Raw genomic sequence first — 27,504 nt, forward strand, 5'->3', positions numbered from 1 at the left:
TAAGTGAACATGAGATTGGAACCTCTGCCATCACTATCCATCATGCCAAACTACAAGTTGCATTTAAAAGCCTCAGTAACTAAGGACTCTCCTTGAGTGATTTATAACTCACCACCAGCACATGGGCCGCTCTGGCTGAGTGAGGCCTGGGCGGTTGCTAAGGGTTCTCGGGGGGGGGGGGGGGGGGTGCCATGGCCGCAACGCAATGTCCGGTCGTCCGAACGACGTCACGTCCGGCGCCGGCTGTTAAGGGAACGTGGCCTTTTTTTTGTGGCAGGCTGGATCCGGAGAGAAGGGAACATGGCCGAGATGGAGAGCCCGCTGCTCCCCGACAGCGCCCACAACGCCACGCTCAACGACACCGAGGCGGCGGCTGCGGCCACGGCCAAGTTCGTGGCCACTCCCGAGGGGTCGGCGGTGGCCTACGGAAGCCTGGTGGTGATGGCGCTCCTGCCCATCTTCTTCGGGGCCCTGCGCTCTGTCAGCTGCGCCAAGTCTAAGGTAACTCTTGAGGAAGGGTCACCCAAACAGCAGCTCCGCTCTCTCTCTCTCCACAGACACTGCCAGACCCGCTGAGGTTTTCCAACATTTTCTATTTTTGTTTTTCAGATTCCAGCCTCCGCAGTATTCTGCTTTAATAATTATTATTATATTAAGATAACTGGGGTGGCTGAATCTGGGCAGGGGGAGTCTGAAACACCTGGCTGTGCCTGACACAGTGCAAGGAACATGTCACTTCAATATATATATTTTTTTCAGCAGATTTTTCCCTATCTGTAACTGATTTGATTTCATTTATTGTCACATGCATTGGGATACACTGAAAAGTATTGTTTCTTCTACTATACAGACAAAACATACTGTTCATAGAGTACAAAAGGGAGAAGGAAAGGAGAGGGTGCAGAATATAGTGTTACAGTCATAGCTAGGGTGTAGAGAAATGTCAGCTTAATATAACTGCCACGCTATATTCTGCTCCCTCTACCCTATGTATTCCCTGAACAATATGTTTTGTCTATAGTGCACAAGAAACAATACTTTTCACTTTTTTTATTTATTAGTGTCACAGGTAGGCTTACGTTAACACCAGTGAAGTTACTGTGAAAATCCCCTCGTCGCCACTGTCACTGTTCGGGTACACAGAGAATTTAGCATGCCCGATGCACTTAACCAGCACGTCTTTCGGACTGTGGGAGGAAACTGGAGGAAACCCATGCAGACCTGGGGAGAACGTTCAAACTCCCCACAGACAATGACCCAAGCGGGGAATTGAACCCTGTAAGGCAGCAGTGCTAACCACTATGCCACCCCTGTTCTTTCTCTTCACCCTACCTGTAACAGATTTGATTTAATTTAATTGTCACGTACATTGGGATATAGTGAAAAGTATTGTTTTTGTATGCTATACAGACAAAGCACACTTCATAGAGTACGTGGGGGAGAAGGAAAGGGTACAAAGGATATTCCAGTCATAGCTAGGATACAGAGAAAGATCAATGTATCTATTAAGTCTCCTTGCAATCTCTTATTTAAGAATCTCCAGCTTCTCCAATCTATGCATATAATTGAAGTCCCTCTTCCAAGGAATCATTCTTGTGACTCTCTTTCTGTGCCCTCTTTAATGCCTTCAAATAGATATATAAATAAACATATGGGCAAGTATATAACATATATATGTGTACATATATAAAACATACACGGAAACAAATCAATACATATAGCTGCAACATGATATTCTTTCTGCACTCTCTCCTTTTCCTTCTCCCCTATGTACTCTGTGAACATTGTTTTGGCTGTCAAGCGTGCAAGGAACAATACTTTTCACTGTATCCCATTATGTGTGTCAATAAATCCAAGATATAACCTATCTCTAGGAAGATGGCAGGACAGGTTAACAAGATAGTTGAAAACAAAAACGCTTAATTGCCAACGTTTCTTGAGAAATAATTAATCTTGAAGTAAATAGCAGATGATAAAGGTTTCCCCAACCGAGCAGCACTTGTCTGTATCTCCGTTTCTCTATGTATGTGTGTATATATTATATTTGTATTTGTGTCGATACATTTGTATATTTTTTATTTGTATATAGAGGCAGATGGCAGAACAACTGAACAAGAGTTGAAATAACTTGTATTTCTATAGCAGCTTTCAAAACTGCAGGATGGCCCAAGTGCTTTACAGTGAATGAAGTACTTTTAAAGTGTAGTGTATCTATTTTATTTCTGTGTACAGTGTATATATTGTATCTGTCCATTTGTTTATTTATATATCTACTTAAAGATATTAAAGAGGGTACAAAAAAATAGTCACAAGAATGATCCCTTGGAAGAGGGACTTCAATTTATGTGGATAGATTGAGAAGCTGGAGATTCCTGAAGAAGAGATTGCAAGGAGACTTGATAGACATATTCAACACAATGAGGGATTGGGACAGAGTAGATGGGGAGAATTTGATGCTGTTGGCTGAAGGATCAACACCCAGAGGACACTGAAACTAAAAGAAAAAATGCTGAAAAATCTCAGCAGCATCCATAACGAGAGAAAATAGCTGACATTTTGAGTCCAGATGACCTTTTTGTCAAAGTTATTGTTGCTGAATTCTGAATATAGCTATATTAGACTGTTGCTTGACTAACCTGCTCTAATTTTTGAACACTCCTCCAGTAAGAAGGAATTTGCAGCTACGTGTGCCTTTGTCGTGTTCTGTGCATGCTAGGTGATCCATCCAATTATTCTTAGACCTGAAAGCAACCATCCTTGTCCAACCTTTTCGCTCTGGAGTCCAATTTGCATATGTTCTCACTCAAGCAAATCATAGAATCCCTGCAGTGCAGAAGGAGGCCATTTGGCCGATTGCGTTTGCACCGACTCTCCGAAAGAGCGTCCCATCCCCATAGCCCAGGGCACTCACCAGAGCGAACCCACCTAACCTACACACTTGGGGCAATTTAGCATGGCCAATCCACCTAACCTGTACATTGTGGGAGGAAACCCACGCAGACACAGGGAGAATATGCAAACTCCACACACAGCCACCCAATGCCGGAATCGAATCTGGGCCCCTGGCGCTGTGAGGCAGCAGTGATAACCACTGTGCCATCCAGTGGCAGCAGTTCACAGAAATGTGAACAAATTTCAGAAAGACAAGGTTTGACACAAAAAAACAGAATTTCAAAAATTTTTAAGGAAAGAAACTGCAGAGCAAAAATTTCATGACGTTTTTTTAAAAAAAATGTAATAAAAATAACCGGCATGTGAGGGGGTCAGTCTGTGGGTACGTGTGTATGTGGTGTTGTATGGTGGGAAGAAAGCAAGATGCCCAAGACTCAGCGTAAAGCAGACAAATACTTACCCCACAAACGCTGTCTGTCATTCCCTCTCTTGCAAGCACCCACCCATACCGTCTCTCCCTCCCACACATCAGCTCCCGTGCGCGCGCGCACACACTCGCCAAACCCCAGCTTTTGGGCTCTGGGCCAGATGTACCTGGCTCCCTGGGCTCCAGCCTCACAGCACATTCGCCAGTGTGTGCTTGCTGCTCCTCCAATCAAACACTGTTTCACTCATTGATTTGCTGGTAATAGGCTCACTCGTCCATCCATTAGAAGCAAAAGCAGGAATTGCCTGGCCCATGATTAGACGAGCAGCTATAAGAATAACCTTCCATTGAAACTCACCTGATTGACTGACTGGGATTTTGAAAACTGGTGCCGGTTCTGCATAGAGGGGTTTTGTGGGCCACAACGGGTCCTTGGGCCGTACTTTGGACAAGCCTGTGTTAGACCGTTTGAGAAGACTGCTCTGTGGATCGGGAGTCACATAGGCCAGAAGTCTTGCAGATTTCCTTCCCTAAAGGAGATTGGTTAGGAGAGATTATGCAGAATGGACTAGTTTCTCTGGAGTTTCAAAGGGTGAGAGGTGACCACATTGAAATACAAATGCTGAGACTATTTCCCTGGCTGGAGAGTAGACACAGTAAGAAGTCTAACAACACCAGGTTAAAGTCCAACAGGTTTATTTGGTAGCAAAAGCCACTAGCTTTCGGAACAGGCTGTCCCTTCGTCAGGTGGGTGGAAGTTCGAAGGGACAGCCTGTTCCGAAAGCTAGTGGCTTTTGCTACCAAATAAACCTGTTGGACTTTAACCTGGTGTTGTTAGACTTCTTACTATGTTTACCCCAGTCCAACACCAGCATCTCCACATCATGGAGAGTAGACAACCAGGGGGCATAATAGTATCAGGATAAGAGATCAGTCATTTGGGTCTGAGGTGAGAATAAATTTCTTCATTTGCTGTTTATTATTTATTATTAGTGTCACAAGTAGTCTTTTATTAACACCGCACTGAAATTACTGTGAAAATTCCCGAGTCGCCACACTCTGGCACCTGTTTGGGTACACCTGAGGGAGAATTTAGCGTGGCCAATGCACCCTAACCACCACGCCTTTTGGACTGTGGGAAGAAGCTGGAGCACCCGAAGGAAATCCATGCAGACAACGCAGAGAATGTGCAGACTCTGCACAGGCAGTGGCCCAAGCCGGGAATTGAACCCAGGTCCCTGGTGCTGAGGCAGCAGTGCTAACCACTGTGCCATTCAAGTTAGGAATTCTACATTCGAGAGGACTGTGGGCGCTCGGTTATTGAGTATATTCAAGGCTGGGAGGCACTGAGTTTTGGATTTTTGCGGGCAAAAGATAACTTAATCAAGTATTATCTTCCTGAGAGTTGATGTTTTGCTTTTAGTTCACAGCAGTGCTGTTCCACATGCTCCTGTTCCTACCATGTTGGCTTGCCATCTCCAGGAATGCCTAGTACGCCAGCTCATGTTTGGTTTTGAACTACTTTTGACAAGTTCCATATCCCTGCATTTATTTTTTTTGCAGCTTAGGAGTATTTATGGTGTGCCCCATGTAGCTTGTTTCCGTGGTATGTTATCACACCAGATGCGATTGATGTGGTAGCTGCTTGAATTTGATCGCAATGCCCCCTACGAAAAAGTAAGCAATGGCAAGGTGAAGCACCCATTGTTATTTTGAGTGTAATTATTTCAGTTAAAGACTGACATGACAGTCCCATCTGCAGTGATATTATCGGGGCCATATAAATTTACAGGGGCAGAGGAGAAGGTAACTGGAATGTTTGTCAGATTTTTACCGGTACTGATAAGTGCGTTCATTTAAAAATCAATTTTGCTTCGAGTGTTGCTTCTAATGAGGCTTTGTTTGCTGTTTGGCTTTGGATCTGATGTGATGTTCTAACACTTGCGCAGGTAAAATCTTGGAATGCCAAATATCTAGGGTTGGGTGGAATGGAATTTGACAGGTATTTTTCAAGTTTTAAACATGACAGGTTTGAGATTAAAGTTAATGCTTTCCTTGGATGGATGGTGTTGTAATCTCTATTAGGATAAAATTGAAAATGCTGAGGAGCAAGTATTCTGCTTCAACTTCATTTTGCCTTTAGTTAGAATTTCTATGCAAGTGACTTAAACATCTAGCAAGTACTCAGCCTGACCTTAGACTAACTGTACAGTATACTTTGACTCTTAACTGCATTTTGTTTTGTATTGTAGAATTCCTCCGATATGCCAGAAACCATTACCAGTCGAGATGCAGCCAGATTCCCCATCATTGCCAGCTGCACACTGTTTGGTCTTTATCTATTTTTCAAAGTGAGTTGGTCTTCATTTGCTCAGCATGTTATTTCTCAGTTTTCAATCTCCCCTCTTGTGCCGCTCCACCAAGTTGCTAACTTTTGAAGTGCAGAGCATTCATTTTCATCATCCTGTCCTGTGACAACAGCAACTATGCACTGATTTCCAAACTAACTGCAGCATTTCCTGTTTTCAGATATTTTCTCAAGAGTATATCAACTTGCTGCTGTCCATGTATTTTTTCATACTGGGTATATTGGCTTTGTCTCACACTTTAAGGTATGTGATCCTTTACAACATTATTAAAGTCCTTTTTGGAGGAAAAGCAAACCATTTGTTGTGTTTAAAAAGTATTTATGGCTTCTCTAACAGGACAGTTATTTGTGAAGGATAAAGGTGACTGGCATATCAGAGAGGAGAATGTACCAATCCTAGGAACATGGGGAGGAGCTGGGTAGAGAGCACCATGGACTTGCTCTAATTTGTTGTATGAGAGTTGATATTTTATTGTCTGTCAGTGCAGTATCAAATAGTGCTTTCTTTTAATCTGGTTCTTTGGAGTAGGGTGGCCCTTTGAGTAGCAGGACTTAAAATAGTTTGTACACTTTGATTTATTATTGTCACATGTATTAGTATACAGTGAAAAGTATTGTTTCTTGCGTGCTATACAGACGAAGCATACCGTTCATAGAGAAGGAAAGGAGAGAGTGCAGAATGTAGTGTTACAGTCATAGCTAGGGTGTAGCGAAAGATCAACTTAGTGAATTAAAGCATTGTGAGAGAGTTTAAAAGAGTTAGAATGAAGTTTTAGAAGCACTGAACGAGAGTAAAAGATAGCATTAGAAGGTATGCTGGGCACAGCTGGCAAGAAGTTGCCTCACTCCGGCGCCATCTTGGAAATCTTCCTCACAAGCTGGTAGAAATCTGTCTTTGGCAAATGGCTGTTGGTTCATTAATTTAAATCTAAGATTGATGTATTATTAACCACAAGAACTGGGGGATGTGAGTGAGTGGCTATATAACTGATGCACACACTTGCACTCAATCCCTCCATCACCAACAACAGTGTTTGGTATGAGTAGCATCTACAAGATGCATTGCAGGAACTCACCAAGGCTTCTTTGGCAGCACCTTCCAACCCCACAACCACTGCCATGTAGAAGGAGAAGAGCAGCAGATACCTGGAAACACCATTACCTGGAGGTTCCCCTTCTAAGTCATTCACTGTCCTGACTTGAAAGTATATCACCATTCTTTCACTGTAGCTAGGTCGAAATCCTGGAGTTTCCTTCCTAACAGCGCTGTGGGTGTACCTACAACTCGTGGACTACAGCAGTTCAAGAAAGTTGCTCACCCTCAACTTCTGAAGGGCAACTAGGGATGGGCAATAAATGCTGGCCTAGCCAGCGACACCCACATTCTGTAACATGAATAAAAAATTGATAGCATGAAATAACTGGACATCAGAAGTTAACATTGGATAGCAAAATCACACGCTTTTAATAAAATTAGAGGTAAAATGAGTGGGGCACAGATAAGAAGAGTTGAAGGCAATGAAACAAGTAAAATCAACCTACCCATGGTAAGCTGACAGGAGAAATCAGAAATCACCAACACGCCATGCTCTGGAAACGTTGGAACTGAAGAAACTAAGTTACCTGCCTAACAACAAATGCTTTTTACGTTTCTCAGATTTTCTTTTCTTTCCCTCTTCCCCCGTCAGCTGATTCAAGCTGTGATAGGAGCCCACAGACCCTCCAGCCCCCTGTCAGCTGATTCAAGCTGTGATAGGAGCCCACAGACCCTCCAGCCCCCTGTCAGCTGATTCAAGCTGTGATAGGAGCCCACAGACCCTCCAGCACTTGGCCAAAGTCGCCTTTTTTTAAGGTGTGACCTGAGACACAGAGCCTCGGCAGACTGTTTGCTAATACGAGGGCAGAATGGGGATTTGGTGGAAATCATGGACAGCCTGATCTTGTCTTTGCCTGATGCACATACTCGTGAGCCTTTCGGGAGGAATCACTGGGCAGCAAACAAAAGGCCGCTTTGGCTTTCCCAAAGCCCAGTTAAGCCAGTTTTTAGTGCCGGTGCCTCCACGCCAGTCCCAGTCAGCTAATTCGGCATAGCGTAGAGATTGTACTGGAAATATTCCTGGTATTTGTCCTTCAGTCCCACAATACACGAGGTATTTACCCACCAAACGTTTGGGTCACCTTTTTATGTGTTATTTGATTTGAAAATTTTATCATGATGCAGAATTGGTACGAACATCTTTCCAAAAGGGAAGTTTAAGATTGGAAGGTTATTTTAGGAGTATAAGGGTTATTTTTATTCCAGGATCCACATTTATTTCCCAAAGGATCCCAAATGAAATCTGACTGCACGTGATGCTGCATGCACTGAGTAACATGCACTCTGTTCTTCAAAGAAGATTACGCTATAAAAAATTAGTGCTTGATATACAATATAAACAAGTTGTAATTACTGGACTATACCAGATAATGATTATATTAGATAAATGTTATTATCATATTTGCACAAGTGAATTGATGAATGGAATACCATTAGTGATTGTGTGAAGCACAGTGCAACTGCTGACTATAAATGGCAGAAAGATGTACATCTTGGCTAAGATAACGGAGTGGTCTGTTATCTCAGGCCCAGGAGACAACTGCTAACTGCTCTAGTTATTTTTAGCAGTACGGCGTCTGAATCCATCAGTATGTTATCACCCTGATTAAACACTTCCGAGGACTCTATTATTCTGTAGTGTTGCTTGATTGCATTGTCTTACATTTTCCATACTTTACACTCGCATCATTTCTTCCTGAAGGAGTATGCATTCCATTAATTTCCCCCTTCTGCTCCTCACGTGATTAGTGATGTGTTACCACTGATAAATTGTCACTGTTTGGGTCTACTCAGAAACCTGCATTTTTACTGGTCAATCCTCTTTTTTTTAAAAAAAGAAATCTAATTAGATTAGCAAATGGAATTGGATACGATCAATACAGAATTTATCTGGCATTTGCTGTGCATTATCGCACGGGGATAGGGCCTGTGTGGGATTGTTGTCAGTGCAGGATCGATGGGTCCAGTGGCTTCTTTCTGCACGGGTTTTGTAGAGATTCCATGAGACAAATCTTTAAACAGCTGAAAACTTTAGCACAGATTTGACCTGTGGAATAGGCGAGTAGATGGACTTGAGATACAGATTAGCGATCTTTTAAATGAATGGAGGAATAGGCTTGAGGGGCTGAATGGCCTGTTCCTGTTTCATAGATGTGGAGATGCTGGCGTTGGACTGGGGTAAACACAGTAAGAAGTCTAATAACACCAGGTTAAAGTCCAACAGGTTTATTTGGTAGCAAAAGCCACTAGCTTTCGGAACAGGCTGCCACCTGATGAAGGGACAGCCTGTTCCGAAAGCTTTTGCCACCAAATAAACCTGTTGAACTTTAACCTGGTGTTGTTAGACTTCTCCCCCTGTTTCATAGAAGCAGGAGGAGGCCATTTGGCCCTTATTTGTTCTAACTGTCTCACTTTGTTTCTTTTTCTTCAACATTCTCCAACTGTTTAGGGGAAGGAAGAAGTCAGTTTTTCCAATTGCGGTGGAAATTTAAACACGCTCTCCTTGAGTTTGCTGTATTTACTGGATGTGTGTGTGGTGATTGCCTGCACCTAGACTTCAGGCAATGCTGTGTTTGAGGCCTTTCAGCACTTCTAGAAGTACTTTGGAACTTGGAGCAATTTTTATTTTCTATTTATTTCCAAAAGGCATTCAATAAGGTTCCCATAAATGGTTACTGCAGAACAGCTCATGTTGAGGGCGATACATTTAATGTGCATGAAGAATTGGCTAACTAACAGGAAGTCTACAAATGGGTAATTTTTAGACTGGTAAACTGTAACTAGCTGTAGAAATCAGTTTTGGGGCCTCAATATTTATGCTCTAGATTAATGACTTGGATGAAGGGACTGACTGGCCTACTCCTCCTCTTCCTATTTCTCATGGTCTTCATAGAATCCCTACAGTGCAGAAGAAGACCATTCGGCCCATCGAATCTACACTGCCTCTCCGACAGAGCATCCTACCCAGGCCCTATTCCCGTAAACCCACGTATTTACCCCGCTAAACCCCATAACTCGTATATCCTGGGACAGTAATGGGCAATTTAGCATGGCCAATCCACCTAACCTGTTTAGACAGGCATCATGATCAGCGCAGGCTTGGAAGGCCGAAGGGCCTGTTCCTGTGCTGTACTGTTCTTTGTTTGTAACCTGCACATCTTTGGACTGTGGGAGGAAACCATGCAGACATGGGGAGGATGTGCAAACTCCACACAGACACTCGCCCAAGGCTGGAATTGAACCTGGGTCCCTGGCGCTGCGACAGCAGTTCTGCCCTATGTGTTTTAGAAGTTATAAAATTTGATTTATTGTTATCACATGTATTAGTATACAGTGAAAAGTATTGTTTCTTGTGCGCTATACAGACAAAGCATACCATACGTAGAGAAGGAAGGAGAAAGTGCAGAATGTAAAATCTGGTGAAGAGGGTGAAATAAAAAATGTTTGATATAGGAAAAGCTAGACTGGAATAAAGTACTTAACATTCAGCTTCTGACTTTTTGGGTCTGGAGATGAGGTTGTGACTAATGAATAATGTTCCTGACCAAACCATGCACAGTTTCTGAGCAAAACTAAGGAGGGCAAGCATGGCAGGAGAGACGTTAAAATGGTCTAAGCTCTGTGCTGGCCTTATAACATTTCCTGTTTGGCCTTTTTCTGGTTCCAGGGTTTAGTTTGGTTTGTGATACATTTGTCCCTGAATCATTAAAGTTGTAAATTCAAACCTCAGAAATTGAGTACATAATCTGTAGACTGACTCATGGATGCAGTGTTAAAGAAATGCTGAAATAGTAGTCTTCTGGAATACTTTGAATGTACGACCCCATTCAGCTGTTTCGGCAGGCTTATAAAGATTCCATGTCTCTATTTTAAGAAGAATAGGGTTTGATTGCTGTCCTGTATAAAACAACAGCCTCAAAAAATATTAGCTGGCCCTCCTATTCATCCATTTTATCATCCTTCTTTCTCATCTCCATTTTTCCACCTTCCATTCCAGCTCTCCTTCTTTGCCCCCCCCACTTTCAGGCAACTGCCATGTTCCTCAGGCAGTCCTTTAACAATCTGCATTTTAGCACCTTTCCTAAAGTTTGTTTATTAGTCACAAGTAAGCTTACATTAACACTGCAATGAAGTTGCTGTGAAATTCCCCTAGTCGCCACACTCCGGCGCCTGTTTGGGTCAATGCGCCTAACCAGCACATCTTTCAGACTGTGGGAGGAAACCGGAGCACCCGGAGGAAACCCACGCAGACATGGGGAGAATGTGCAAACTCTGCACAGACAGTGACCCAAGCTGGGAAGCGAACCTGGGTCCCTGGCGCTGTGAGGCAGCAGTGCTAACCACTGTGCTGCCCCTCTCAGCCTTCTGCACCCTCATTTACATTCCCTTTGTCCCATCCCACCCTCATTGTATAAATCTCTGCTGATTCTCTTTGCTCTCAGCTCTGACGAAGGGTCGTCTAAACTTGAAACATTGGCTCCATTCTATCCCCACAGACGCTGTAAGAAGTCTAACAACACCAGGTTAAAGTCCAACAGGTTTATTTGGTAGCAAATGCCACTAGCTTTCGGAACCTGGTGTTGTAAGACTTCTTACTGTGTTTACCCCAGTCCAACGCCGGCCTCTCCACATCATGACTCCCACAGATGCTGTCAGACCTGCTGAAATTTTCCAGCATTTTCTGTTTTTGTTGTGTTAGCTGACCATTTCTCTCATTTGCTGTTTAAGGGCATGTGTCGAGCTGCAGTTGCATTTGCTTAAGAAGTGACTAAGCTTCAAAAGTAATTCCTACCCATGTACCCTCAGGTAAAGGCACTGAATGTAATATGATCACTGATCATAAATGCTCAGATTTGCGCTCACATTCTCCCCTTTTATCTTTGTACTTGTGATTGAGGACTGTTGGGGGAAAACATCTAAAAATGGACTGTTTCACCAACCCTGACCCCTACACAGGCTTTATACATGAAGTGTTGCGAAACATCCCACACTCGTGCAGTCGTGTGGAATTGTTCGCAGCCTCTTAATGATTAAAATGGTAATATCATTGAACTAGCAGTCTAGAAGCCCATCTTGATGCTCTGGGTACATAAGTTCAAATCCCACTCTGGAAGCTGGCGGAATTTAAGTTTGATTAATAAATCTGGAATTTAAAAGATAGTCTTTGTAACGGTGACTGTTGTTTGAAAACAAAAACCTCATCTGATTCACTAATATCCTTTAGGGAAGGAAATCTGCTGTCCTTGCCTGATTAGGCCTACATGTGACTCCAGGCACACAGCATTGTGGTTGACTTTTAAATTCCCTCTAAAATGGCCCAGCAAGTCACTCAGTTGAATGGCAATTGGGGATGGGCAACAAAGGCTGGCCTTTCCAGCAATGATGTGGAGATGCCGGCGTTGGACTGGGGTAAAAACACAGTAAGAAGTCTAACAACACCAGGTTAAAGTCCAACAGGTTTATTCGGTAGCAAAAGCCACACAAGCTTTCGGAGCCTTAAGCTCCTTCTTCAGGTGAGTGGGAATTCTGTTCACAAACAGGGCATATAAAGACACAAACTCAATTTACAGAATAATCAAGTCTTAAAAGGTACAAACAATGTGAGTGGAGCGAGCATTAAGACAGGTTAAAGAGATGTGTACTGTCTCCAGACAGGACAGCCAGTGAAATTCTGCAAGTCCAGGCAAGTTGTGGGAGTTACAGATAGTGTGACATGAACCCACTATCCCAGTTGAGGCCGTCCTCATGTGTGTGGAACTTGGCTATCAGTTTCTGCTCGACGACTCTTCGCCTTCGTGTGTCGTGAAGGCCACCTTGGAGAACGCTTACCCGAATATCAGGCCAAATGCCCGTGGCCGCTGAAGTGTTCCCCAACAGGAAGAGAACAGTCTTGCCTGGTGATTGTCGAGCGGTGTTCATTCATCTGTTGTCGTAGCGTCTGCATGGTTTCCCCAATGTACCATGCCTCGGGACATCCTTTCTGCAGCGTATCAGGTAGACAACGTTGGCAGAGTTGCAAGAGTAGGTAACGTGTACCTGGTGGATGGTGTTCTCATGTGAGATGATGGCATCTGTGTCGATGATCCGGCACGTCTTGCAGAGGTTGCTGTGGCAGGGTTGTGTGGTGTCGTGGTCACTGTTCTCCTGAAGGCTGGGTAGTTTGCTGCGGACAATGGTCTGTTTGAGGTTGTGCGGTTGTTTGAAGGCAAGAAGTGGGGGTGTGGGGATAGCCTTGGTGAGATGTTCGTCTTCATCAATGACATGTTGAAGGCTCCGGAGGAGATGCCGTAGCTTCTCCGCTCCGGGGAAGTACTGGACAACGAAGGGTACTCTGTCCACCGTGTCCCGTGTTTGTCTTCTGAGGAGGTTGGTGCGATTTTTTGCTGTGGTGCGTCGGAACTGTCGATCGATGAGTCGAGTGCCATATCCTGTTCTTCTGAGGGCATCTTTCAGCGTCTGGAGGTGTCTGTTGCGATCCTACTCATCCGAGCAGATCCTGTGTATACGGAGGGCTTGTCCGTAGGGAATGGCTTCTTTAACGTGTTTAGGGTGGAAGCTGGAGAAGTGGAGCATCGTGAGGTTATCCGTGGGCTTGCGGTATAGTGAGGTGCTGAGATGACCATCCTTAATGGAGATGCGCATGTCCAAGAATGCAACTGATTCCGGAGAGTAGTCCATGGTGAGTCTGATGGTGGGATACCCCTTGTACCCTCCGTATACACAGGATCTGCTTGGTTGGAGGGTACAAGGGGTATCCCACCATCAGACTCACCATGGACTACTCTCCGGAATCGGTTGCATTCTTGGACATGCGCATCTCCATTAAGGACGGTCACCTCAGCACCTCACTATACCGCAAGCCCACGGATAACCTCACGATGCTCCACTTCTCCAGCTTCCACCCTAAACACGTTAAAGAAGCCATTCCCTACGGACAAGCCCTCCGTATACACAGGATCTGCTCGGATGAGTCGGATCGCAACAGACGCCTCCAGACGCTGAAAGATGCCCTCAGAAGGACAGGATATGGCGCTCGACTCATCGATCGACAGTTCCGACGCACCACAGCAAAAAACCGCACCGACCTCCTCAGAAGACAAATACGGTGGACAGAGTACCCTTCATTGTCCAGTACTTCCCCGGAGTGGAGAAGCTACGGCATCTCCTCCGGAGCCTTCAACATGTCATTGATGAAGACGAACATCTCGCTAAGGCCATTCCCACACCCCTACTTCTTGCCTTCAAACAACCGCACAACCTCAAACAGACCATTGTCCGCAGCAAACTACCCAGCCTTCAGGAGAACAGTGACCACGACACCACACAACCCTGCCACAGCAACCTCTGCAAGACGTGCCGGATCATCGACACAGATGCCATCATCTCACATGAGAACACCATCCACCAGGTACACGGTACATACTCTTGCAACCCTGCCAACATTGTCTACCTGATACGCTGCAGGAAAGGATGTCCTGAGGCATGGCACATTGGGGAAACTATGCAGACGCTGCGACAACGGATGAATGAACACCGCTCGACAATCACCAGGCAAGACTGTTCTCTTCCTGTTGGGGAGCACTTCAGCAGTCACGGGCATTCGGCCTCTCATATTCGGGTAAGCGTTCTCCAAGGCAGCCTTCACAACACACGACAGCGCAGAGTCGCCGAGCAGAAACTGATAGCCAAGTTCCGCACACATGAGGACGGCCTCAACTGGGATATTGGGTTCATGTCACACTATCTGTAACCCCCACAGCTTGCCTGGACTTGCAGAATTTCACTGGCTGTCCTGTCTGGAGACAATACACATCTCTTTAGCCTGTCCTAATGCTCTCTCCACTCACATTGTTTGTACCTTTTAAGACTTGATTATTCTGTAAATTGAGTCTGTGTCTTTATATGCCCTGTTTGTGAACAGAATTCCCACTCGCCTGAAGAAGGAGCTTAAGGCTCCGAAAGCTAGTGGCTTTTGCTACCAAATAAACCTGTTGGACTTCAACCTGGTGTTGTTAAACTTCTTACTGTGCTTTCCAGCAATGCCACATCCCATGAAAGAATAAGGAAAATGTAATCTCTGAGGGAGGCTAAATGCCAAAAGCCAATTTAGACGACAAATTGTACAAAATTTCTTTCTGGCCCTCCTTGCTACCCTCGCTGAGTGAATTGCAACACCCCATCACCACCATATTCCAATTAGCCATAGCAAGCTTGGCTGACCATTAAACTCATTAAAACTCTGGGGCACAGATAATGACAGCACACCATAAATGCTAAGTTATAGTCAACATAGTTTCTTGGGCTAGTGTTGATCACTTGAGAAGATGACAAGAGGACTCAGGAGGCTCTCTACCTCTATGTTCCATCTCTGTTAAGTGCTTGAAAAGGCCATGTTTCTTTATGGAGGTGGTGTCATCACTATGGCAACAGGCCAAATATCCTTGGCAACTGCTTGGGTCTCTCTATTTTATATAGGAAAGAGCTCTATAAATTTTGAGGTCACCTGGGGATTCAGTGTTGTTGTGGCAACAAGCAATTTTACGTGCATGCAGCAGTCAATAGTGATGACAGCAGCTCCAACATTTTTTCCACCACATGACTGACCAGGAATCTCTCCCACTCTTACTGCCTATCATTGGCATTTGGTGAAAGGATTTGTAGATTAATAATCAAACTGTTTTGCTGTGTTATGGATGGAGCTTCCATGGCCATCAATCCCTGAGGTGGGACACAAGCTTGGAGCTCCTGGTTGGAGGGAGGGATTCTTTTCAAGTTTATTTATTATTATCACAAGTGGGCTTATATTAGCACTGCAATGAAGTTACTGTGGAAAAACTCCTGGTCGCCACACTCCAGCGCCTCTTCGGGTACACTGAGGGAGAATTTAGCATGACCAGTGCACCTAACCAGCATGTCTTTTGGATTGTGGGAGGAAATCCTTGCCTACACTGGGAGAGAGTGCAGATTCCACACAGGTAGTGACCCAAACTGGGAATTGAACCTGGGTCCCTGGCGCTGAGGCAGCAGTGCTAACCGCTGTGGATTCTACCACTGTACCACATTACTCCTAATGATTGAAGGTGGCAGGAGAGGGCAGTTAACAAGCATATAGTATTCAGGGTGTTATTAATAGGGGTTTCAAAGTTTAGCTGATTTAGTAGTGTCACAAGTAGGCTTACATTAACACTGCAATGAAGTTACTGTGAAAATCCCCTAGTCGCCACACTCTGGTGCCTGTTTGGGTACACTGAGGGAGAATTTAGCATGACCAATGCAGCTAACCAGCATGTCTTTCAGACTGTGGAAGGAAACCGGAGCACCCGGAGGAAACCCACGCAGGCACAGGGAGAACGTGCAGACTCTGCACACAGTAACCCAAGTCGGGAATCGAATCTGGGTCCCTGATGCTGTGATGCAGCAGTGCTAACCACTGTGCCACATTGCAACAGCATATAGTACAAGAGCAAGGAGCTAATGCTGAACTTGTACAACACACTACTTAGACCACAGCTGGAATATTGCGTACGGTTCTGGGTGCCACACGAGAGGAAGGATGTGAATGCATTGGAGAAACTGCTGTTATGAGGATTGATTGGAGAGGGTGGGACTGTTCTCTTTGAAGAGAAGAGGGCTGAGAGGAGATTGGATAGAGATACTCAAAATCATGAGTGGGCTAGGCCGAGCAAATAGAGAGCAGGTGTGTGGAAGTAGCCCAGCCCAGTGTCAGGAATTTTTTTTTAATTCCCCCTTTCTCCTTGCTTATTGTGTACCTTTACCTCCATCGTGAGATCCCCCTCTACAGTTTCATGGGTGCGAGGTGCCTTGCCTAGCCGTTCATGTGTGAATGATGGGTAATTTGACTCCAAATTCAATGACAGCCAAGTCTGTTTCTGCTTTCACCCAGTGACCACACAGTGGGGGCAGTGATGAAACCTCTCCCCCTTTTCGCTGCCACTCCTTCCTCCCAGGAGAACGAAGAGTTTGATCACTTTAGTGGAATCTAACAACTGAACAAATCTAAGAGGAGGGTGACCATGGTCTCCCGAGGCTCCACCATTTTGTCTCCTTGAGCTGCAGTAACTAACCGAATGCCAGCTGTATTCTGCAGTTGTGAGTATTGTGTTAGAGGTGACTAGTTAGTTCCTTGGCCATTCTCGTCCTCCTAATTGTGTGGCCAGCATTGGTGATGATTTGGGAACTTAATGACTAGTTGAGCTGGACACCAGAGACTGTGGCAACTGGAAAGGAATTGATGATATTTATGAAATGTTGGTCTTTGAAGGTATGATGATCTTTTTCCATTGTTAAATATATAAATAGCGCTCTTGAATACATCTCTGGATATATTGGATTGATTATACTTATCTTGTTTCAGTCCAGCTATGAATAAAGTTATTCCTGCCAATCTACCAAATAAACAGTATCAGCTGCTCTTTACTCAGGGAACAGGGGAAACAAAGGAAGGTAAGTAGAATGCTGTCTAACTCTTTACACTGCAGTAACATTTTAACAAACTAAATTCCCTTTAAATGAAAGGTGTGGGGACAAGTCTCTGATGTAGGATCAATGAGTACTGCTGTGTACCATGAGTATAGAACTGTTTAGCCTTGGATGATCATATTGGATGACTTATACAAGGCATTGAGGATCACTTACTTGCTTGAATTCCACAGTTTTTGCTGAGGTTGTTACTTGTCACCAAACGCTCTTTCACTCCCTCATTGGCTGCTGATCGGTGGACTAGTGGACCTATCAGTAGCAAAAGTGGGAGAGAACTGGCCTGTGATTGGAGGAGCAGCTCCAAGAATAATCTTTTATTGAAACTCGACTGGGATTTTGACAACTGGTGCCAGGAGCTGTGTGGAGAGGCTTAGTGGGCTGCATCCAGCCCCTGGATTATACTTCGGACAAGCCTGGTTTAGACCAACTGGTGGAATGTAGTTTAGTTCTTGGCTTCTCTTGGATGTTATCTGACTGAGGTCCAAATGTGTCAGTTTTAGTTTCACTCCTTCATCTTATGTAACTGACTCTCGCCCATCTTTTCCTTTGTCAAAGGACCAGTTAAATTGTTACTTTATCTTTTTTCCCTCTTTTTCTGTAAGAATGTTGAGGTATCAAATGACTATACTCAAGTCACCAGTCATCTAGATAGCCTGGTTAGCCATCCAGAGAGACTTTTTTTAACTGCAACTTATTCACCATGCCTGCACATTGTTTTGGGATGGGGGTGGGATTGCGACACTGGTGAAGCTGCATTAATACCATCCCTAGAAACCTGAGAAAGGAGTTTCTCCTTTAGATGCTGTATTTTGTTTGTGACAATGGTACTTCCATAATGGTGCTTGTTTAGCGGTTCTCGATTATTGACTCATTGATGAAGGAACATTGATATATGCCTGAATCAGGCACATGTCGATTTACAATGTGAGTTGTTTCCGTAATATTGTCACTCTTGCCTTTCTCCGTGATATCGGCTGTGGGAGAGGAAAGCACTGTCAGTGATCTTGGTGGGTCACTGCAGATTGAACATATTGCAACAGTAGTGTGGTGGAGGTGACTGTTGAATCAAATTGTAGAAAAAAAATCAAGGATGCTGGCTGGTGGTTATGAATGAGTGTGTGACTGGTCAGGCTAAGTGCTTTATGTGGAGAGCTCTCCCAATTTGGGCACTCGCTGCCAGTTCACCGGTAGGAGAATTTTGCAGAGTTAACCAGAATGAATCCTTAGCCTCCCCCTGAACTGATGTCTTGGGTTGTTGAGATGGCCACCTTGAACTCATGAGGGATGTTAAGAGTGAACATAATGTAGGAATAAAATCCCACATTGGCCAGAAAAACGTTTCTTCCAAAGCGGCATTAGTTGGATTTTTATGACAACCTGAAAACTTCCATGTTTAGTTTTCTGCTCTTAATTGCAATAACTAAAGTTCATTTCATAACATTCTACGATGGGATTTTAACTCTAACTGTACTCATAAGAGTTAGGATAGCCGTCACATGCAAGAATGGCTGAATTTTTTCTTCCCAACCCAGGGACAGGCAATGGCCTAGGGGTATTATTGCAAGATTGTTAATCTAGAAACTCGGTTAATGTTCTGAGGGCCCAGGTTCGAATCTCGCCACAGCCGATGATGGAATTTGAATTCAATAAAAAATATCTGGAATTAAGAATCTGCTGAAACCATGAAACCATTGTCAATTGTCAGAAAAACCTATCTGGTTCATTAATGTCCTTTTAGGGAAGGAAATCTGTCGTCTTTTCCTGGTCTGGCCTACGTGTGACTCCAGAGCCGCAGCAATGTGATTGATTCTCAACTGCCCTCGGGCAATAAATGCTGGCCAGCCAGCGATGCCCATGTCCAACTGATGAATTAAAAAAAACACTAGGATCCTATTGTGGAAAGCGTTAATCAAGTGCGGATTAGGAATCAAACCTGGGAAGCGTGTGTTAAATTCCATTGAATAACTTATTTGCGATTTGTAATGGTCTTTCAGTAGTTAGGTTAAATATAGCAATTCTGTCTTCAGTTTAATCCTTAAAATTTACATCCGAGCGATTGTAAACCAATCTGGGGCAACTGAAATGCTGCTTTTTAATTGTACAACTGACTCCCGTGAGATAGAGCGATTGTGTGATTGAGCTCAACAGGAATTTTAAAAATGTTTTTGAGGGAATAAGACACCGGTTACATTTGAACAATATTTAAAAGTTGAAAATCATAGAATCCTTATAGTGCAGAAGGAGGCCATTCAGCCCAGCGAGTCGGCACTGACCACAATCACACCCAGGCCCCTTCCCCGCAACCCCACGTATTTACCCTGCTAATCCCCCTGACACTAAGGGGCAATTTAGCATGGCCAATCATCCTAACCCGCATGTCTTTGGACTGTGGGAGGAAAGCTACGCAGACACTGGGTGAATATGCAAATTCCACATAGACAGTGATCCAAAGCCGCAATAGAACCCAGGTCCCTGGGGCACTGCTGAGTACAAGTCAGAATAAACCTTAAGAATTAAAAGCCTTGGCTGACGAAGATGATGCCTGAAATTGCACTCATTAAAAAAAATGACAAAACCCATTCAATAATTGTTGCAGGTATGGATTTGGAGACTTTCTGTCCCTTGCTACAGTAAATGCCTTTTAATGTTTTGTATTTGGACCGAGACCACTTCCTAAACAGCAAAATGTGAACACATTTAACCAGGATGTATTTATTTTATTTTCTTAGAAATAGTCAACTATGAGTTTGACACAAAAGATCTTGTGTGCCTGGTCTTTAGCAGTGTGGTTGGAGTCTGGTATTTGCTGAAAAAGGTAAGGACAGCTCAGAAATAACCAAGAGCTACTGTATGTATTTGCCAGGTTAACCCTTATTCACAGAAGGTTCACGCGATTCATTCATGGAATGAGGGGCTAATCTTGTGAAGAAAGGTTGAACTGTTTGGGCCTATACCTATGGGAGTTTAGAAAAATGAATACTCAATAAATATTGAAACGTACAAGATCCTGAGGTATTGATTGGGTCGATACCAGGATATTTCCACTTGCAAGAGAGCCTAGAACTGGGGACACGATTTAAGAATATGACGGTACCCTTTTAAGATGGAGATGAGGAGAAACGTTTTTCTCTTGAGAGGATTGTTAGTTTGTGAAATTCTCTTCCCGAGAAAGCAGTGGAAGCTGCTTCATTGAATTTATTCAAGACCGAGTTAAATAGGTTTTTTTTGATTGACAAGGGAATGCATGTTAAGTGGAGTTGAGAGCACAACCAGATCAGCCATGATCTTAGTGAATGGGAGAGTCGGCTCAAAGGGCTGAATGGCCTATTCTGGCTCCTAAGTCCTATGTTGTACAACACTGCCCTGGTGAGTGCATGCACTGCTTATTGTAATACAGAACAGGCGATTGTTAGATCCATCACTATTCGTTGTTGAATATCTTGACCTCAATGAGGGTTGTGTTGAGAGCATAATTGATCTTGGCATCCCTGGACTGGAGGTAACGAAGAATCGGTCAGGTTATCTGCTTGTGCGCACGATCGCTATCAATCAATAGTCAGCTCATCTTAGTTAAACTACCCGGAAGAGATATTATCTCCTACCCCACTCCTCTCCTTTTCAATCTTAAGACTCCTGACTGACCACCTTCACTTATAACTATCTCAATCACGATTAATTCCTGGGCAGTGTATTTTTTATTTTTTTGCTGCCTGCTCTCCCCCAGTTGAATAGCCACCGGCGCATACTGTCAAACCGTAGCCTGAAAATCGGCTGCTTGGACAGGGTATTGGAGAAATGCCCACGGAACTATCATGGAATCATAGAAACCCTACAGTGCAGAAGGAGGCCATTCGGCCCGTCAAGTCTGCACCAACAATGAACCCACCCAGGCCCTATCCCCACAATCCCACGTATTTACCCTGCTAATCCCTCTAACCTACACATCCCGGGACACTAGGGGGCAATTTAGCATGGCCAATCAACCTAACCCACGCATCTTTGGACTTTTATGGTGTCCGCACCTTTTGGAAAGGAAGGACGATGCTGGGAGAAGATGTTTGTATGTTGTTCCTTCAAGATGAGTGGAGTGAATAAAAGTAGAATGTTCACATACATCAAATTAGGTTTTTGGGTCATTTGGCAATATCTAATGTAAATCTCCAATCCATTATTGCTAATTGCTCCCTTTATTATTGTGACTGCCTGTGGGAATAGCATGTAGAAAATTGATATTGTGCCAGGTGAAAGGATTGTAACCAAGATGTGAACATTTAAGGGTACGTTGTGACTTAACAATAAGTCCTTGACTTCCTAGCCATTAAATGTATGTATTTGAAATTAGATTTTATGTACCTTTTTTACGTTGTAGTTGAATTTGAGGATTTATCAAAAAAATAATTGGCAGACATCTATAATGAGCAGTCCATTTTGAATTGCTTTATATCAGGTGATTACTTACAAATTTTAATATTGGATTTTAACTATTTGTTAATCTGAACTGATCGATAAATACCCAAGTCAAGGTTTTAATTGGCACTACCAGAAGAAGAACTGGAATTTCATTGGTGTTATGTCTGTCAGATGGTGGGGACAGAGGTGCAGAAAATAACTCCATGATTAACACCAAGATGGTCATTTGGGTCACACCCAGAGGATTGAGCTCTGAGTTTAGGATAGAAAAAGGGGAATAAAATGGCAAAACTTCAGGGTCTGGTCTTAATTGTTAATTGAGATCTTTAATTGTACATTGGTTTAATGTTGAATTTACTTGACAGCACAATGTTTGTTTGTGTTGAGAAGGAGCAGTGCTCCGAAAGGAAGCATTCTGCTGTATAGCTTCCACAGCTGGAAGTGCTGTGATTGGCTACAGTCTAACACCTTGAGCCAAAACATAGCCTAGAATCTTGGTGGATATAGTCATTATAATACAATGCGTGACTTGGAACTATTCTATGCCTATTTACATTTGCCACATCAAACTTGTAAACATGCTGTTGAATAACGTATGTAGACACAGCTAGCTTGAATTTGCCAAAAGTACTGGGCTTTTCCACCTTCTCCAAAGCTCCTGTCGTATGATGTGTTCAGTAAATCTACAATATACTGATGCAGCAAATATACTGCTGTAATTAAATTTTATTTGTTAATAAGGGTGCTAGATATGTTTGAGCACAACCTGACCTCCGAAGCATTGCTTAGTGCTCCTGATTGACAGTCTTCATATAACATTGCCTTTGCCTCGGTATCCAGTTAGAAGATTGTTTAAATAAATCTTCGCAATGGAGAAGCTGATGTTTCATTCATGGACTGGCTGTGGTTACCAGTGTTGTTTATGTTTTTTTAATGCTGCATTCCTGTTCCATTGCAGCATTGGATTGCCAACAATCTGTTTGGATTAGCATTTGCTCTCAATGGCGTTGAGCTCCTGCACCTCAACAATGTTAGTACAGGCTGCATTCTCCTTGGTGGACTTTTTATCTACGATGTATTCTGGGTAAGTGCTTTCTCTTTTTTTTTTGCCCATTTGAGTTTCCCTGCGTCTTCCTCAGTCCTAAAAGCAAGCAGCCTGTCTCTTCACTTCTACCAGTACTTCCCAAACTGGAGTGTGAGCATAGCCTGTGGGGAGGGAAGAGGCTTCTACTATTAGAAAGTATCTGACTGCCATTTGGTTGCATGATGGCAAGTGAAAGGAAAGACCACTAAATTTATCTAAAGTACACATGGGTTTCATCAAACTATGTTGAGGTGCAATACTAGCATACAGCAGTTGGACCGAATGGCCTGTTTCCATTGCAGTAATTCTATTAACTTGTATTTCACATAAGTACAAGTAAGCTTTAAACATTTGTATTTGCAACTTGACTATTCGAAGTTATGCTATCAATTACTTAAGCGCAGTTCTAGTGGAATTGTATGGGGTTTATAGGAGAAAGAACTTAGCGATTCTATCTTTGAAAAACCGAATGTCCTACAGGTCTTCACTGGGACAATATTTAAATGTTGATGGTCAATAAGTGGCCATTTTCCAGACTGTACCTTTCGGCTAGGAATTATTAGGTGATGAGAGACCAAGGGTTATTCTAATTTGCTTTCTACCTCCCTGGTAGTTGCATGATACCACAATGATGTTGACAAGTTATGGCAATCATTTCTACTGATTAGCTTAAAACAACCTGAGACATGAGGTGAGAAAAACTCCAGTGGTGGAAAGATTTGGAGAGGCTTCAAATTCCAGATGACAGCACCCTCGAGTGTGCAAGTGTAACGGTTCTATTTCCCCGTATCAACCCTTCGTGGCTTTCCTGTGGGGGTTGATTTAATACTTCATACAGGCGGTGCACATTCACTCACCTTTTTTAGTTGATTCAATTGACAGGAAGTTCTGTGTAATATAGGTTCTCTCTAGTCTTTGATTTTTTTTTTGTGGAAAATTGGTGTAAAATAAAATCATAAGATGACGAGGAGCAGGAGTAGACCATTTGGCTCATTGTCTGCTCCACCATTCAGTAAGATCATGGCTTTTCTGATTGTGGTCTTATCTCCACTTTTCTGCCTGCTCCCATAAAATCAGTGACTCTCTTGGAGATCAAAAGTATATCTAATTCTGCCTTGAATATAATAAATAACCCAGCTTCCATAGCTCTGAGATTTAGAATTCCAATGGTGATATTCATCCTCATCTCTGTCTTAAATGGGAGACCCTTGCATTGAAGCTATATCCCTAGTTCTAGGTTCTTTCACAAGGGGAAACATTCTCTCTCAACCCCTGTCAAACCTTCTCAGAATCTTATGTATCTCAACAAGATTGCCTTGCGTTCTTCTAAACTCCCTTGAGTTTAGGCCCAACTTATTTGACATTTTTAAAAGACAACCCCTTTGTCTCAGGAATCAATTTGGTAAACTTTATCTGTGCTGTTTCCAGTGCAAGTATATCCCTCAAGTAAGGAGACCAGAACTATATACAGTACTCCAGCTGTGATCTCTCTAATGCCCTGTATAGTTGCAGCAAGATTTCCCCATTTTATACCCTCCCTTGAAATAAAGGCTAATATGAACTTGCCTTCTGAATTATTCACTGTCTCTGCATACTAACTTTTTGTGGACATCCAGATTCCTCTACCCCAGCATTTTCTTTCCATTTAAATAACATTCTGCCTTTTTGGGAATAGAACTATTAAGCATTTGTAAAATGTTTTTATTCAAACCATTGGGATGGATGTTTTAATTCCCTACAGATTATAACCAGAACACAATCTGGCTGGTCTGGGTATTTTATAAATACCTCCCACCCACTGACAGGATGTCTCTGGTCTCAGTTTGGCCTGTTTTGCTTCTGGCTCTGAACATAAAGATAAAAATAGAGACTGAGACCAAGGCATTCAGTAAAGATTGCAAAGTCACTCGAGTTTTTAAATGGATGTGGCAAGGTCAAACTTTATCCAAGCTCAGTGTCCGTGCAGCAAGCACAAGGTCATTGATGAAGTAGCTGAAGATGGTTGGGCCTAGGACACTACCCTGAGGAATTCCTGCAGTGATGTCCTAGAACTGAGATGTTTGACTGCTAACAACCACAACTGTCATCCTTTGTGATTGATATGACAGCAACCAGAGGAGAGTTTTCCCCCCGCCCCCCCGTTTCCATTCACTCCAGTTTTGCTCAGGCTGTTTGATACCATACTTGGTCAAATGCTGCCTTGATACCAAAGGCAGTCACTCTAACCTCACCTCTGGCATTCAGCTCTCTTCTCCATGTTTGAACCAAAGTTCTAATGAGGTCAGGAGCTGAGTGGTCCTGGTGGAAGCAAACTGAAGAGGTTATTGCTAAACCAGTGATGTTTGATAGAAATGTTGACTCCTTCCATCACTTTACTGATGATCAAGAGTAGACTGATGGGGTGGTAAGTGTAAGGGTTGGATTTGTCCTGTTCATTGTGTACAGGACATACCTGGATAATTTTCCACATTGCTGGGTAGATTCCAGTGTTGTACTGCAGTGGAATATCTTGGCTAGGGGCACAGCAAGTTCTGGAGGACAAGTCTTCTGCACTATTGCCGGAATGTTGTCAGGATCCATAGCCTTTGCACTATCCAGTGCCTTTAGCCGTTTCTTGCTACCATGTGGAGCGAATTGAATTGGCTGGTTGGTGTCTGTGATGCTGGGAACCTCTGGAGGTGGTCGACATGAATCATCCACTCAGCGCTTCAGCGTTTTGCAACAATGTGCTGGGCTCCCTCATCATTGAAGATGGGGATATTTATGGACCCTTCTCCTCCAGTGAGTTGTTTAATTGTCCATCACCATTCACAGCAGAGCTTGGATCTGATTCATTGGTTGCAGAATTGCTAGCTAAGTGCTGTTTGACACGCATGGTAGCCCTGTTTTGTAGCTTTACCAGGTTGGCACATTTTTAGATATGCCCTTTTTTGCACTTTGTTGGACCAAGGTTGATCCTCTGGTTCGGTGGTAGTGGTGGATTGGGGGGATATGCTGGGCAATGAAGTTACAGATTGCGGTCGAGTACAATCTTGCAGCTGCTGATGGCCCACAGTGCCTCATGGTTGCCCAGTCTTGAGTTGCTGGGTCTGTTTGAAATCTATCCCATTTAGCACACAACAAGTTGGAAGATATCCTCAATGTGTCCCAGAGAGTGGTGGGAGTGTGGAATGAGCTGCCAGATAAAGTGGTAAATGCGGGGTCACTTTTAACATTTAAGAAAAACTTGGACGGGTTCATGGATGAGAGGGGTGTGGAGGGATATGGTCCAAGTGCAGGTCAGTGGGACTAGGCATAAAATGGTTCGGCACAGACAAGAAGGGCCAAAAGGCCTGTTTCTGAGCTGTAATTTTCTATGGTTCTATGGTGAAGGAAATTCAATGTGATGCTTGTCTCCACAAGCACTGTACGGTGGTCACTCCTACCAATACTGTCATGGATAGATGCATGTGCAGCAGGCAGTGGAGAGGATGAGGTCAAGTATGTTTTTCCCTTTTTATTCGGTCCCTCACCACCTGCTGCAGTCTGTCTAGCAGCTGTGTCCTTTAGGACTTGCCACCTCGACCATTGGTGCTAACAAGCCAATTTTGGTGATGAACCCCACCACACGCAACCCAGCAGTTATGCAAAATGATCCACTGATGTGGGCAGAAAAACATGCTCATTAGTTTATATCATAGCAAGGAGATCAATTATACTGACTGCATTAAGTGAAATACCTCTTGGAGTAACGAGTACAATTCATATCTAGCCTTGGGTTACCACGTGATTTCTTAGTCTGCCTTTCAGAATGTTCTATAAAGAAATTGCGGGGGGGGGGAGGAATCATGTGCAAAAAAAAATCAGATCACAATGGGAGTACTGGTATTGCACCCCTGGGTTACATATGGGCACATGTTTTGAACAATGCTTGCACTGCTTCCAGGAGTAGTGAGCATTGCTGTACAAAAAAAAATCTGAAGCAAGGCTCCAAATTTGTGTCAACCATGTTATTTTAGTGTTGGGTCTTATTAGATAATTACATATTAAAGATGCATGTTCCACATCACAATGTTTAATATTTATTTTGACAAATGGGAATGGGACCTTTTGACTCGCAATGTTAATCATTCCTCATTTTGACATGGTTTAAGCTGTATTAACTTAGTCCTCGAGGGTTCTTTTTTGTTTAAATTCTGTTAAACTGGATGCCCATATTAGTGCAATATTTGTTCTCTTTCATTCTAGGTGTTTGGCACGAATGTCATGGTAACTGTTGCCAGGTCATTTGAAGCTCCGATTAAATGTAAGTACTTCTGGTAACTAGTGGAAGCTACTTTGTACATCCAAAAGCTTAGCTTTCTGGTTGCATTGTTTATTCTCCAGTCTGATATGTGTTTCTGAAACGTCTGATAAACCAGACCGCCTGTCTATTTATTTTAACTGCTAATTGCCTGTAGATATGAGAGCATGGGAGAGATTTCTTTTTTCCAATTTTGGATTGGTACAAGGTCTAAGTGGAATTGGGTTTTTGCCAATTACCCAGCAAATATGAGTGCTCTTGTATCCAACGTATTGAGGTTGTTGGATGGCTGGTTGTTTTGGGTGCTCAGGTCGTTCTGCATTGTTAATAGTGGCTTTACCAAAATGCTAGATGAATACCCCCCCATTCTCCAGAAGAGGTGAACGAGGACTACAGAGGCTACAGTATGTCCTACAGTAGAGGCCATAAAGCTTGACAAAGCGAG

General features: G+C 43.5%; 1 protein-coding gene across 3 annotated transcripts in view; it reads left to right on the forward strand.

Moving 5' to 3' along the window:
- Positions 1–231: 231 nt before the first annotated feature.
- Positions 232–27,504, forward strand: part of hm13 (histocompatibility (minor) 13) — a 67,384-nt gene continuing 40,111 nt past the window's right edge. For 2 of the 3 annotated variants that reach the window (XM_078236845.1, XM_078236846.1), the window contains exons 1-7: positions 232–501; positions 5,572–5,670; positions 5,849–5,931; positions 17,159–17,247; positions 20,013–20,098; positions 22,652–22,777; positions 27,005–27,062. In XM_078236845.1, the coding sequence (XP_078092971.1) occupies positions 301–501; positions 5,572–5,670; positions 5,849–5,931; positions 17,159–17,247; positions 20,013–20,098; positions 22,652–22,777; positions 27,005–27,062 (742 nt within the window). In that variant the 5' untranslated portion in view covers positions 232–300. Of the gene's footprint in view, positions 502–3,743; positions 3,912–5,571; positions 5,671–5,848; positions 5,932–17,158; positions 17,248–20,012; positions 20,099–22,651; positions 22,778–27,004; positions 27,063–27,504 lie in introns of those variants that run through there. The other variant, XM_078236847.1, reaches the window with a different exon arrangement.

The sequence above is a fragment of the Mustelus asterias genome, chromosome 20 (genome assembly GCF_964213995.1).
Source record: "Mustelus asterias chromosome 20, sMusAst1.hap1.1, whole genome shotgun sequence".
Taxonomy (NCBI): domain Eukaryota; kingdom Metazoa; phylum Chordata; class Chondrichthyes; order Carcharhiniformes; family Triakidae; genus Mustelus; species Mustelus asterias.